Raw genomic sequence first — 14,373 nt, forward strand, 5'->3', positions numbered from 1 at the left:
ATTTTAAGAAAACGTTGATTGGTTACTTTATTAATTCGAAACGAGATATTTTAAAACGAGATTATTATACTTAAAATAAAATATTTCAACATTTAAAATTAACAATTTAACTAAACTAGTCCAAAATTAAGACTTGAAATGGAAATCCGCAAGCCATTTTTAAACCAGGATACTTGAGATTTGGCAAAACCTCATTTCTAACCTAGACACAGTAGCTGCAACATTACGCAACTTAAAATTCAAAAAAAAAGCTAAAATCGACCTACCCTAATATACATACATAATGATTTTTATATATAAAATAATTTAAATAAAAATATGACATAAAAATGATTTTTACTTCAAGAATGACTTCTTAGAATTTTTTACTCTAACAGCAAAAAAGTCATTTTTTAAAATATTTCTAAACATGTTTACTGTTATAATCTACAACACAGTTAGCCAAATGAGATCCATATTCTGGGTGAGTCCTGTCTCTCTTGTACTGCTGCCATCTTTGAATTTATCAATGTGCTCTTGAAAATTGTCATCCAGTTCTGTTCCAAAGCAAGCTGTGACTACCTTTTCAAATTGTTGAAATGCTTCAACAAATGGAAGTGCTTCATTTACATAGGGATGGCAATCCCGGGACCCCGGGATCCCGAAATCCCGGGATTCTGTGCAAATTTTTGATTCCGTAATCCCGGGGTTTTTCACAAAAATTTCCCGGGATTTCGGGAATGTAATAAAAGAAAATAAAGATAAATAAGGATTAAGTTATTATCTTATTTTTACATTATAAAGTGTCTAGTAAATATATTCTTTGGTAAAATATTTGTTTCATAGCTATATTCTCTTTGCAATGATTTAATTTAATTTCAAATTTTCGGCTTCATTTTAATTCCAAATCATCGCAGAATTAAAGAGTTCTATCTGCTTTTTTCATATTATAAGAATTTAATAAAAGTTTTAATTAACAATTTCTAATAATAAAAAACAAAAAATTTAAAACATTTATAAATAATACTATCGGTTTAATTATGAACATAAATAAAAAAAAGAGTTATAATTTAAATTTAAAAAAATGACAGGAATAAAAACATATTAACTAAGAAAAATTGAAAGTTAAATTCTCACAACAGCAAAAATTAGATAGAACCCTGCAATTCTTATGCGACGAAATCTATGCGTGATTCTCAAAAATTTTTCAACAATGCACAGTGGGCCAGAATGCACTTTTACTGGACAAAATTCATAACTAATTTAATATTAGAGCTATATTCACTAAAATTAGTATGAGTACTAATATGATGTCTGCGCTTTTTATGAAGGTAATATTTTTTTATTTCGTTGCTATGGATACCTTTATTTTGCTTAGCAACAACCTACTTTTGTTATCTGCAGATATTTTATAAGTGCTATATTCACTAAATTTGGCATGAGTACCAATATGAGATCACACTTCTTACAAAAGTGATAATTTTTTAAATTTAGTTGTTATGGATACTTATATTGCTTAGTTACCGGATACTTTCCTTAGTTACAAAGTGGTAAATTGATATTTGAATATCTTATCGGATTTTTGACCCACCTATATTGAATAAAAATTGAGTATTTAGGTAAATAATGTTTTAGGAATAATAAAAGCAAAAAATAGTGCAAGAAAACGTTATCAATTTCAAATTACATCAAAAAATTATAAAACAATAATATCGTTTGAAGATTGTTTAAGTAATTGTAAAACATCTGAAGGAAATGCTTTATGATTTGTTTGGTGTGATGTTGATTTACGCAATGATGAAATAACAGGATCACTGGAAACTAGGAGTCTATTGATAAGATCAGTATTTGTTGCTTTTCTGGATGTTTTTCGGCTGAAATTTTCGCGATAAGATTTAAAGTCTTTATTTCTAGCCTCTTGAGCTTCCTCTGACATAAGTCCGATGGGTAATGTAAGGCTTTTAATTATGTCATGTCCATGTATCAATACTTTGTGAACTGATTGAGCCATGTAATACCATGGATAAAGGGACACATATAGTCTAAAAGTGTCAAAACAATAATCCTTGAACTTTAAGCAGTCTATTTCATATCCTGAAGAGAGCGTTACCAAGATAATGTAAAATCTGAATATAAGGTTTTGGTCAATACCCAGAATTTCAGCTGTTTTTTCATATGCTGCAAAAGCACGCCTTGAGGTATTGCCATCATTACTTGTTCCAGAACCACCACTTTTAGGGAAATCAACAACAAGTCCCATTTTGTTCATAAAATCAGTCTGAATCTTTTGTTTAGCTACAGATGCCTTTTCTTTGTGTTCTTTAGATCTTGCTTGCCACTTTCTTGTTTCTTTTTTATATGCAATGTGCAATAACATCTCAAAAAATCGAATGAAGACTGGAAAGACCATATTTGAACTCTCTGTTAGTATAATCTATATTAAGGATATCAAGACTATTCATATTTTTTGGAGAGACACCACACACTGAACAGCATTGGTATGAGTTATTTTTTTCAAATAATAATATTGTTTGAACCTTCCCATCAATCATTGTAAGTTCAATAATACAATTCACTTCAATAGAAGATCCGCAAACCTCTAATAAAATCATACCCAAGCTTTCTATCTCACTTTAAATGTACTGATCTTCTTCAATCACAGATTCCTTGGATTCCATTTTGTATGCAAATCTTATGGGTCTACAATAGGCTGTGGAGGACGACTTTTGATTTCTCCAAATAGGCACCTTTTCGTTGCTGTTGTTAAATCCAGTCAAATCCAATGGGACAAGACAAGTAATAAATAATGATTCTTCACGCTTTAAATCTCTGTTAATGTCGGGTTCTGATAAAACTTGTTTATAAATGCTTTGGCCAGTAGCACCATCAAAACCAGCCTTACACGTTAGTGTCATTGTTTTTATTGCTTTGTCGTTCAATATCAAGTGCCTTAGCACAGGTTCCTGAACTGCACAGATTCTTTGCAAAGTATGAGTCATTAAATCTTTTAAAGGAACTGAAGCTGAATAGTCCTCCACTGTTATGTTTGCAGGATAACATTTCAATTTTGCATCTCTGACATCATTGTAAGCGGGGTAGATGTTATATTCTTTCTCCAAGGCTCCGCTTCTAATCAATTGATAGGAAGCTTTTGTCAGACTTGTGTCAATTATTAAAGCCAGTGCTTCGTGTGCTGAATATTTAGTTGCTTTATCTGTATTTGATATATTTAAAACATTCTTGGCAGCAATAACAACAGATTCATCTCTAAATTTTTTATTAGCAGCAAAAAATAATTCATTGGATGAATGAGATTCAATTAAACAAGATACACGCCGTTTTTTAGTTTTATTAGAACTATTATCAAATGCAACTGGTTTTCGACCACGTCTACTTGCAGTTGGTTCATTGTCTTTTTTTCTGACAACTAAATATTCATTAAGCCAGTTCACAAACTTCTTTTCAAAATTTTTCACAGTATAGTTTGCAGATTTCCACTTTTTTTTATACAAGTAAACAAATCGTTGAACAGCATGTCTAAAATCAACGTCTTTAAAATCAGCAAATTTTGGCTGAATAAATTTTAATATATCTTCAGTAATATTTTGTTTTGAAATACTAAGATTGTTTTTTTGGAGAAAATTATGAATGTCTAAGTTTAACAAAACCATATCTAAATAATTATTGTAACAAGTATTTTGTATTTAAAAGTAAAATGTTATAATTTATATGCCGCCTGGACTACTAATACTTGTTAGTAATTAAGTTACTACAAGTGTTAGTAATTAAAATTAAAAGTAATTAAATTACTGTCAGTGTTAGTTATTAAATTACTAACAACTACCGAAAATATGTTGTTGCTATGTTATGCAAAGTAAGGTATCCATAGTAACCAAAAAAAGTTAACCTCATAAGAATTCTGAATCTCATTTTAATACATACCCCCAATATTGTGTATTTAGCGCAAGTAAAATACTGTTAAAACAACGTTAATGTAAAAATGAGTTGTTGCTATGCAAAATTTAGTACCATAGCAACCAAGTTAAAACATACATAAAATCTGAACGGGGATTTAAGGGGACGAGCAATCAATTAAAACTCGATTGAAGTATCATATAGCTCAAATAAATATAAGACAACACATGGCAAATTGTGGTAATTATTAGTTATTGTGCGGCAAAAAATAAGTTTCTTAAGAAATTTTTTTTTTTAATCTGTGATTTTCAAAGTATAACTGAGATAACATGCTATGACAAATTTATTTCACACATTGGTTTTTCTTATCTCTAAATACTCTAGAATAACATGTACTAATTTTTTGTTTCAAAAACGTAGATGTAATTGAAATATAACACAACGTTGATGTCACCGTTAATTACTTATTTATAATTTTTTTTTTTTAATTTTATCTCAATATTCAAATGCTTAGAGTCCTGGTAACTAAGGGATTTAATATAAATAAATTATCAATAGATTTCTCCTAATATATGTAGATACTAAAATTAAATAGGTTTTTAAGATTAGACAACTAAAATTTTTCCCATTTTGTCCACCTACTGGCCCACTGTCCAATGGTTTAAATTAATGATGTCAAAATACAGAAGGTTTTTTAAGTAAATAAGCTTTTTTTGCAGTTATTCAAAGTGATAATCATTTTCACAGTAACAGTAACAAATTCAGTTAGAGTTATAGATCTGATAAAGAAACGTAAGTTGAAATAATTTAAGAACTTTAGAACTTTAAAAAAAAATTGAACTTAAGTAAATATCATGACGAACTACGCTGAATTCAATAGCACAAATCTGATATGGAGACACTTTTTAAGAGGAACAGATGAAACAGCCATGTGCAAAGTTAATACATGCAAAAAAATATTGAAAATTGCTGGTGGTTCATCAAAAGGTCTACATTCCCATTTACTGTCTAAACATAAACTTAAAGCAACATTTCAATCGCAAGCACCAAGTTTATCCACGAGAGCTTCAAATTCGAAAGATTTAGAAGAAAAACCTCAAAACAAAAAGCTGAAAATTTCGAACTTTTTTTCAACAACATTGAAAAAAGAGGAAAATCTGTCTGAAGTGTTGGCACGTATGGCAGCAAAAGACGGTATATCATTTAGTACAATTTGTAATTCCATTGATATACGTTGCACGAGGTTATAAAAATGTCCCTAAATCACGTAATACGATCAGAAAAATGGTGTTAGACTACTACGAGCAGATTAAAAAGCAAGTTATAAAGGAAATAATTGATCAAATATCAAGAGGCTATAAATTTTCCTTAACACTTGATGAGTGGACTTCTTTTGGAAACTCCAGATATATAAATGTGAATGTACATGAGTTGAAAACCTATTGGAACTTAGGCTTGATTCGCATTTTAGGGTCTATGCCAGCAGAAAAGTGGGTTTCACTTCTAAAAGAAAGACTCCACAGCTTTAAAATAAACCTTAAGGATGATATCATTGGTATTACAACTGATGGCGCAAGCGTTATGAAGAAACTTGGAAAAATTCTAGAAATTGATCAACAATTATGCTTTGCCCACGCTCTACAACTGGCAGTTATATCAGTTCTTTACAAAAAAGACGCTAGTCACTCGAAAATTGATGAAAGTTTAGATGATGAAAACACTGTTTTTGAAAATTTAGAAAACAACGATGATGAAGACGATGATTATGAAAGTGAACATGTTTATGAAGAGGAAGATTGTACTCGAGATTCGAACGATTCATTGTTAATTAATGAAACATCTGAGGTTACAATTAAACATCAAATTATTGGACCTATCATAACCAAAGTCAGGAAAATTGTAAAAATGTTTAAAAGGTCCCCAACAAAAAATGAAAATTATTTACAAAAGTACGTAAAAATTGAGTTTGGAAAGGTCATCCATTTAATCATGGATTGCAAAACCCGATGGAGCAGTTTGTTGCTTATGCTTGAAAGATTTGACAAGTTAAAATATTGTATTAAAAAGGCATTTCTAGATTTAGAATTGGATTCCAATTTTGATGATTCAATTAAGATGAACGAAAACGAATATCAAACAATATCAGATTTAGTGGTACTTTTGACTCCCGTTAAAGCAACTGTGGAGGCACTTTGTCGACGAGACGCAACTTTAATTACAGCTGAAATTGCATTAGAGTTTATGTTGTCCAAAATAAAACAACAAAAATCCGAAATTGGAAAACAATTGTATGCCGCTTTGAGTCACCGAATAAAAGAGAGGAGAACACCATTAAGCAGCAGAGTTTATTATCTTCATAATGGCCAGGTTACTTCATCGAAAATCCCAGATGTTTTTGTACCAAATACAAGTGCCCAAAACAAAAAAATTATAATAAACCTGATAAAGCGTCTAAGCTCGGCAAATATAATTACATCAACAGACGTGAATAGTGATAGTGATGCTCAACTGAGCGAGGCTTTATCAAGCAAGGAGTGTGAAAATAAAATCAAAACTGTTAGTGAAGAATTAAACGCAGTTATGGAAAAAGAACTGGCAGCAACTCAAACACTACCTATAAGGGTAGAAAGTATAACTTCTAAAATTCAAAGAGAAATGTTGTTGTTTGAAAGTGGTGCTACAAGAGGTAATCATCTTCAAAAAGCATATGATTATATGCTATCTATACGGCCGACAAGTGTGGAGTCCGAATGAGCATTCTCAGCAGCTGGGTTTTTATGCTCAAAAAATCGAACGCGATTAAACGACGAAATGATTGACGCTTTAATTTTTTTAAGGTGGTACTTTCAAAAATGAATATAGTTCATGTATACTCATTTATATTCATACTATTTTTACTTATACTGTGTTATCTTTTTAAAGCATTATTTTATAATTTAAATTATTTAGGTTAATTAGTAAATGAATTATTTTACTTAACTAAAAAATGAAAAATGATTAGTTTATTGATAATATAATTGTATTATCAATAAATTAATCATTTTTCAGTGTTTAATGAGTACTTAAAAATTTGTTCTTCACAGGCTTCACCGCCAATAATTTTTTCAGCTTCCTAATTAATCCCGGGATTTCTCGGGATTTCCCGGGGATAAATATCTCAATCCCGAAATCCCGGGATTGAGAATGTCCGGGATTTTGCCATCCCTACATCTACAGCTGCTTTTTGAATTTTTTGTTTTAGAATATCAACATTTTTCAAAAGCTTGTGACAGTGTTGTCCATGAAAATGACCACCATGAAAGGGTTGAAGAGGTATGTTTAATTCCATAGGCCAATCCTTCCCATCTGGCCAAATGTTGATCAGATTCTTGTACAGATGGTTGACAACTCCCAACAACAAATGTAACTCCATAGATGGAATTGCTTTAAAAACTAGTGTCTCATCTGTTGCATTGAGCAGAGGTGTGTTGATGACATTTGTAAAATGCTTCGCACTCTTCAAGTCACTTCCTTTCTTAATAAATGCTTGATGAGCCTTTCTGATACTTCCAAAAGTTCTCAAGGAACCACAAGTGCCAAGGTTTGAGGAGTCAGCATCACACCAACAGCAAGGATGTCTGCTGGCAAGGGATTGAAGACCATAGAAAATGTTAGCTACTTTCATGTCACATGACAAGATATAGGAAATAGAATTAGCTCTGTCAGCTTCAAAAGGTTTTTGATCTTCTCATATGTCTCAGACATTTCTTCTGATAGAGCTGTTATTTGCTGTTTCTTTACTCCTGAATCCTTTAATGAAGAGCTGCAAAGCCTAGGAGACTTCAAAACAGGACTGTTTGGTGCTGCAGCTATCTGAAGAACACCCAAACTCATCTTTAGAAAGTCACCTCCACCATCTAATCCAACTTTTACAATGTGTTCTTCAGATACAGCTCTTGCTGATAAAACAAATTGCAATAGGTGACCAACATTTTTACAATGCACAACATCTCTTAGAGTCTCATTGGTTGAACATTTTATTTTAGAAACAGTAAAATGATCCTTGAGCATCTGTCCGTGTTGTGCAAACTTCTTAGCAAAATTTGGCTCAACAAGTCTTTGAGGGGCAATAGAGTTAAGAGTTGAGATAAGCTGTGTCATCTTATTATTGGACAGTCCTGTATTAAGTTGTACAGTTGCAAGGCTTTCAAATGGAAGAGGATCTCTGAACAGTCGAGTTGGAGTAGCTTTGCCTGAAATTTTAAGAGACTTAGTGCATAATCTAAAGCATGTGCATTTAATTAGTTCCATTAATGCAAGGAGAAATCATCAAATAGGTAAACCTTGCACAAAATAATAAGTACTTTCTTATCTAAGAGTTTATTCTTTCTGAAATTAGAATTTAAGGTTGAGTTTTAATGAATATTGGCACATATAAGAAACTTACCAAGTTTTAATGGTAATTTAGGTCCTCCACCTGATTGGCTGAGTCGAACTGTTCCATTTGGAGATGCATCTTGAGTCCCTAACACTGAAGATGCCACAATTTCAGCAGTTTTTGTGTTTGCTTTTGTTAGGGCAATCAGATTTGAACTTCTGGCTCCAGCAGTGCATTTATGGGGTAATCCTGGCCCAAGTAATGTTAGACATTTTGCACATCTTTTTTCAGTTTAGTTGACTTTTCATGAGTTGTATCAACTGCCAATGGAGATGGTGCTTTGCATTTTGTTTTACCAATTTGACAAATGATACAATCACAAGGCAGAGAGTTTCTTGTTTGTTGCTTCACAATGATTGAGTTAAAATCATAGAGCTTGGGAAGAGGCTTTGTTGATGTTCCTTTGTCTATTTTTTGCAAGTGAAAACGACAGTTTGTACACATGCCATATGGAAGGCGATCAACTGCAAAGTTTAAGGGTATAGGGCTATGTTTTGTCAATCTGTTAATGAGGAAAGGTGTTAAGCAGCGATCACTCTTTGACATGCAGAGAATGCAAACAGAGTTACGACATTCAGAATGAGTTTTTGCAGAATTCGGCATTTTCAATAAATTTAAAAGTTTTCTATGAAATATTTATGTCTCCTAATGTGAAAACAAAGTAAAAATGGTAAAAATTATCAAATGTTTAGGATTAACTGGAAATCAAAACAAAAGTAGAGTAGAGTAGGGATGTGGCAACTCTAATTTTAAGAAATGCATTAAATTATAGTTTTTAATTATACATACTATTGCTCAGAAATTCCTGTAAAATAAAAATGTTATTTTTGTTATCAAAATAAAAAACTACATTTTTAAAAAATAAAAAGAATTGAATTATAGCCAAAGTTGAAATTTTGTCAAAAACCCATCTCTCAAATTTAGCCAGTATAGGAAAAAACTTAAAATGCAAATTTCTCTCACGGACGGAAATCGTTGATTTTAAAATCACTTGTTCTGATATCCCATGGGTATGTACTTTGATCCCTCCAAAGGATTTTTTTGGGTGTTTTCATTGATGACTCACCCCCAAATTATGGAACAGTGTTCTCCTCGGTTGCCCTGATTTCATTTTTCTGTTAAAAATAAAGAGTTTGTGTCACCAAAAAAGATACCATTATTTGACCAATATTTCAATAGACTTTATTTGTTAAAAATCAGAAAATACTTATATACTTGTGTGTAGCTAAACGACTGATCTCATCATTCGATCTCTTTTTTCCAATACTAATGAAAGATTTTTGGTTTTTGAGAAGAGCAAATACATATAAAAAAAGCAACTTCTATATTCAAACTTATATCTTTAAATAGAAATTTAGATCGTAAAAATTGGCAAATCAGTATGGTATAATATCAATTTTCTCAACGGTTCTCATCAAAATTCTCAACGGTAATGAAATTCATATTTTTTATACAAGAAACCAAATCCTTTAACTCATTTTTTCAAACGTATCAATTCTTTATTATCTACCCATGAGTTAAACAAGTCTGGATATCCTAACCATTTAACCAATGATTTGCTCTTTGTTTTGCGAATGATTTTTTCAATTCTAAATATGTCTTGATGCGTCTTTTGCATTTCCTGTTCGTAAAAAGTGCCTTGAATTTCTTCACCATTAGCGTCAGTGATTTTATACGTGGGTGGATCCGTGTACTGAACTTTTGACACGGTAAAAACCTCTTCAGTCCATCTCGGCGTATACCCTTTTTCAAAATTAGACTTCTTTTTAGTGATTCGCACTTTGTCACCCATGGAAAATTTTGGTTCTTGTCTTTCAGTTTGCGTCTTTCCATACAGATTCATCCAAACCTTGCTCTTTTCTTCGCTGGCTTCAACTGATGTCATTTTTATGGAAGAGTGCTTTGTGCTGTTGTAATCTTTCACCATTTCATTTAAAACGTCAATGTATTTATTGGTGTTGTTAGCTAAAAAGTATTTAAACATTTTCTCTTTCATCGTTCTGTTCCACCGCTCAGCGACACAACTTTTTTCCTCTTTTTCAGTAGAATACAATTGCACACCCAGCGCTTTCACATGCTTGTTGTAAAATTCTTTTCCTTTGTCCACCCACATTTTGGTGCACTTTCTTTTTTCGAAAATTTTACTGAAAGCTTCAGCCACATCAAGACCCGTTTTGCTTTTTAAGGGTGCAATCCATCCATACTTTGAAAACACATCAATCACCATGAGCAAATATTTTACTCCGTTGTTGAATTTTGAAAACGATTGCATGTCTACCAAATCTGCAACCCATATTTTATCAATGTCATTCACAATCACCCTTCTTCTTTTAAAATGACGAATTACCGGTTTATGAAGCTCCTCTGCAAGCTGATCTGTCCATTTCAGACGACTCTCGGGAATTTCTTTTTTTATTGCTAACACCTTATCCGAATTTAGCTTTTGCTTTAATTACAGGAGAAATCAAATTTCTGTCACTTATCTCTTTTGACGTTGGGTTAGGAATAGAATTCATCTCCTCAAGCATCATTTGATCTGCCAAATTCCTATTTTGCTTGTCACTAAAATATTTATAAGACAAACCGTGATGTTACGCTGCATTGTCCACTCTGTCCACCGGCTTGCTACACTCCTGATACATGTCCGTGGAAGTCAATCTCTTGTCTAAATTTGTTTCTGGACCTGCAAAGTTCATCTCGGGAATATGCATTTCTCCTGGAAACTTGGCCCATGGAAGTTTGACTTTGCTTGACAGTTTATTAATTGACTCTACCAAATCACCTCCTTTTTTCAAGAAACAAACTTGCATTTGGTCGTTGTCGATGGAACAAACTTGCATTTGGTCGTTCCGCAAGAGTCACAAGTCCCTTTTAACATATTTCGATTATTTTTTGTCATCTCGTTTCTCATGTGAATGGTTCCTGTTTCTCTTTTACACTTGACGCAATACATTTTAAATACATAAAGAAATTTTTTTTTATATATATATAAAGATGGAAGTTATTGGCTTATCGTGGAACATCGGTAAAACCAAAAGAAACAACAACAAACTTTTCCCGAGAAGCATTCGAGGTATCATTGTTGGAAAGTCTGGATGCGGAAAAACAACGTTGCTTCTCAATTTATTGCTTAGACCGGGATGGCTCGATTACAACCGATTGCAAGTGTTTGGAAAATCCCTGTTTCAACCTGAATACAAAAAACTCAAAAGGTCCTTCGAAAAAAAATTACCAAAAGAAATCATACTCGAACTTTTCAACATTCAAAACAAAATTGAAGAATTAAACTGCAGTCCTGAATGTGTCATTGAAGAAATTTCTAAAAATTGGGAAGGAAAAACAGATACAGAATGTCAATTCTTTGAAACTGAAGAAGACGTTCCTGAACCTGAATCCTTAGATTCTACCAAAAACAATTTAATGATCTTTGACGAAGTGTGAAAAATATTACATCCGAGGAAGACACTCTAACGTTGACTGCTTTTATCTCGCTCAAAACTATGTCATGCTCCCTAGACAAACCATCAAAGAAAATGCTAATTTTATTTGTCTCTTTCCTCAAGACTCTAAAAACGTCGATCACATTTAAAGAGACCATGCTGCTGTAGACATGAGTAAGGAAGAATTTAAAATGTTCTGCAAGTACTGCTGTTCTCAACCTCATGGGTTTGCTGTCATTGATTTGTCTTCTAAAAAGAATCAAAGAAAATACCAAAGCGGGTTTAGCGATTTTTATTTTCCAAACGTATAAAAAACATGTCCGGATTTTATTTTATCGTTAAATCGAAAAAAGAAACTTCAACGGTAGATAGCAGTGTCATTAGAACCTACTTTGACGCAGCCATCGATCTTGACGATGGCAAAAAATACGAAATGGCCTTAGTGGGACTAGAAACTTATCGCACCTACCCCAATATCACCTCAAAAAATAACGTTTTCAGATATAGTCCTAATTTAGGATCAACCAGTTACACCATTTACATTGAAGAAGGGGCTTACGAAATAAATGAAATCAACGATTACCTGCAAAAAGAAATGAAAAAACAAGTCGGATCTCTATACAAAGCAGACGGAGTCATTCTGGGAACAAGCGATACTACTTCAAGATCTACTCTCACTTTTGGAAAACCTGGAACGAACACTCAATATTGGGTCGACTTTAACGTTAATAACAGCATAGCGTCACTTCTTGGATTTGATAAAAAAGAATACACTTACGTTGAGAAAAAAGAAGATCCTGTTGACCCTGATAAAGCCACTAGCGTTTTTGACTACTACGAATCTGAAAGCATTGTAAGAATTGAAGAACTTGCAGTCATTAGAGTCACCAACGACATTATTGGCTCTTCCTATTTAGATAGAAAAACGACAAACGATATTTACTCTTTTTACCCTGACGCTCCTCCTGGATACAAAATCAGTGAAAAACCTTTCCATCTCATCTACTTGCCCATTGTCGAAAACAAAATATCAAGAATGGAAACGCAACTTATTGATCAACATGGAGATTTAATCGACTTTAGAGGAGAAGACATCATTATTCGATTTCATGTCAGAGAACGAATATCTTCTGTATTGCAAGATCTATATACAAGCAGCGCTGTTGATCGATAAATTTTACATGTTAAACTTTTTTTCTTTTCTTTTAAAAAATGAGCAGCTATCGAAATATCAAAATTAACATCTCACAGGGTCAAGCTGATAAAATTAAAAAAGCCGTTCAAGATAAAACTGACGCTAGCATAAAACTCACTCATCAAGACTTAAATGGAGATCATGTTCTCGCTGTCACAACGTCTCAACTCAACAAAATTAAAAAAGCATACAGCAATGGAAAAGGAGTCACACTTAAACTCAGCAAAAGACAAGCTGCATACAACTCTAAAGTGGAAGTAGGATTTATCGGTGCATTACTCCCCTTATTAGGAATGATTGGAAGCACCATCGCCGCAAGGGTCGTTTCAGCTCTTGCCACTGGTCTGCTTGCAGGTGTTGGCTCTTCTGCCGGTTCAGCTATGGTTGACAAAATCGCAGTACGAGGAATTGTATTCATGAGCAAATATGGAAAAAGGGGAAAACTCGCTGCTGCCGGTTCTGGTTTATACTTAAGACCTTGGACTAAAAACAAACCCATTTACGGAGATGGGCTCTTTATTAAAAAAGGAAAAGGATATGAACCTATTGGCTCTGGTTTGCTGCTTGGACCTAATTCACCCTTCTCAAGCATTCCATTCTTAGGAGCAATTTTATAAACTTGTTTTAAAACGTTTTTAATGTTTTTAAAGAAATTACTACTCCAATTTTATCAGTAGACAAAAACATAAGCGGATTATCCTTCTCCACAAAAACATCCAACACGCTCAAAAATAAAACAATCTTTGAAATTCGATACAACTGGTCTAAACGATACACGCTGTGAACTTTCATCTCATCTGACAAATCCTCTACTCCAAATTTAAAACTCTCTGAAAAAATATCTTGAGTGTCGATTGAAAAAATAAACAACCCTTTTTCCCTTGTAACGCTAAATTCAGAAGTAGGCTTAATCATCCTACACATGTCGCTAAATCTCGAAACTGAAATTCTTCTTTTAGACGCTAAAAATACATACGAAAAATAATCAAGAAAAAACACATTTTGAACACTCTCTGTTAACACCTTAATGCTGTACTCAAAATTTTCAGAAGATTTTACATCAATTGTCAAACTTACTGGACTAAAAATCGATAAAGTCACCATGCTCCTACCTTTCATTGTTTAAAAGCCTTGCTAATGTAACTCTCAATGCCGATATTCAATGGCTCCTCAAAATCAAACACGTACTCATCAAACTGATCAGCTAAAAGATCAACTTCAAACATTAGATTAATAGTCGTCTTTGCTTTTAAATGAATCCCTTTTTTGCTGATATTCAAACTCACCATCTTCATATTATAAAACAAAAGATCAAATAAAGCTTCCAACTCACTTGCATGCTTTGTTCTCGCTAGTAACATTTTTTTTTATCTTAAAGATTATTTTATTTAAATCAATTTTCTAATTATTGAAAAATTTAGTCGTTG

At 32.7% G+C, this 14,373-nt stretch overlaps 1 protein-coding gene and 1 pseudogene across 3 annotated transcripts in view; one reads left to right on the plus strand and one right to left on the minus strand.

Moving 5' to 3' along the window:
* Positions 1-13,915, plus strand: part of LOC149891848 (uncharacterized) — a 31,656-nt gene extending 17,741 nt beyond the window's left edge. The window contains exons 2-3 of one of the 3 annotated variants that reach the window (XM_090080348.1): positions 7,136-8,210; positions 8,342-12,937. In XM_090080348.1, the coding sequence (XP_089936474.1) occupies positions 12,068-12,925 (858 nt within the window). In that variant the 5' untranslated portion in view covers positions 7,136-8,210; positions 8,342-12,067 and the 3' untranslated portion in view covers positions 12,926-12,937. Of the gene's footprint in view, positions 1-1,059; positions 1,311-7,135 lie in introns of those variants that run through there. The other 2 variants (XM_090080349.1, XM_090080347.1) reach the window with 2 other exon arrangements.
* On the minus strand, positions 2,358-3,662 carry LOC149891853 (uncharacterized; annotated as a pseudogene).
* Positions 13,916-14,373: the final 458 nt, after the last annotated feature.

This window comes from Hydra viridissima, unplaced genomic scaffold (genome assembly GCF_058129835.1).
Source record: "Hydra viridissima isolate aposymbiotic clone 2 unplaced genomic scaffold, HvirCarnegie_v1 scaffold_2, whole genome shotgun sequence".
Classification (NCBI taxonomy): Eukaryota; Metazoa; Cnidaria; class Hydrozoa; order Anthoathecata; family Hydridae; genus Hydra; species Hydra viridissima.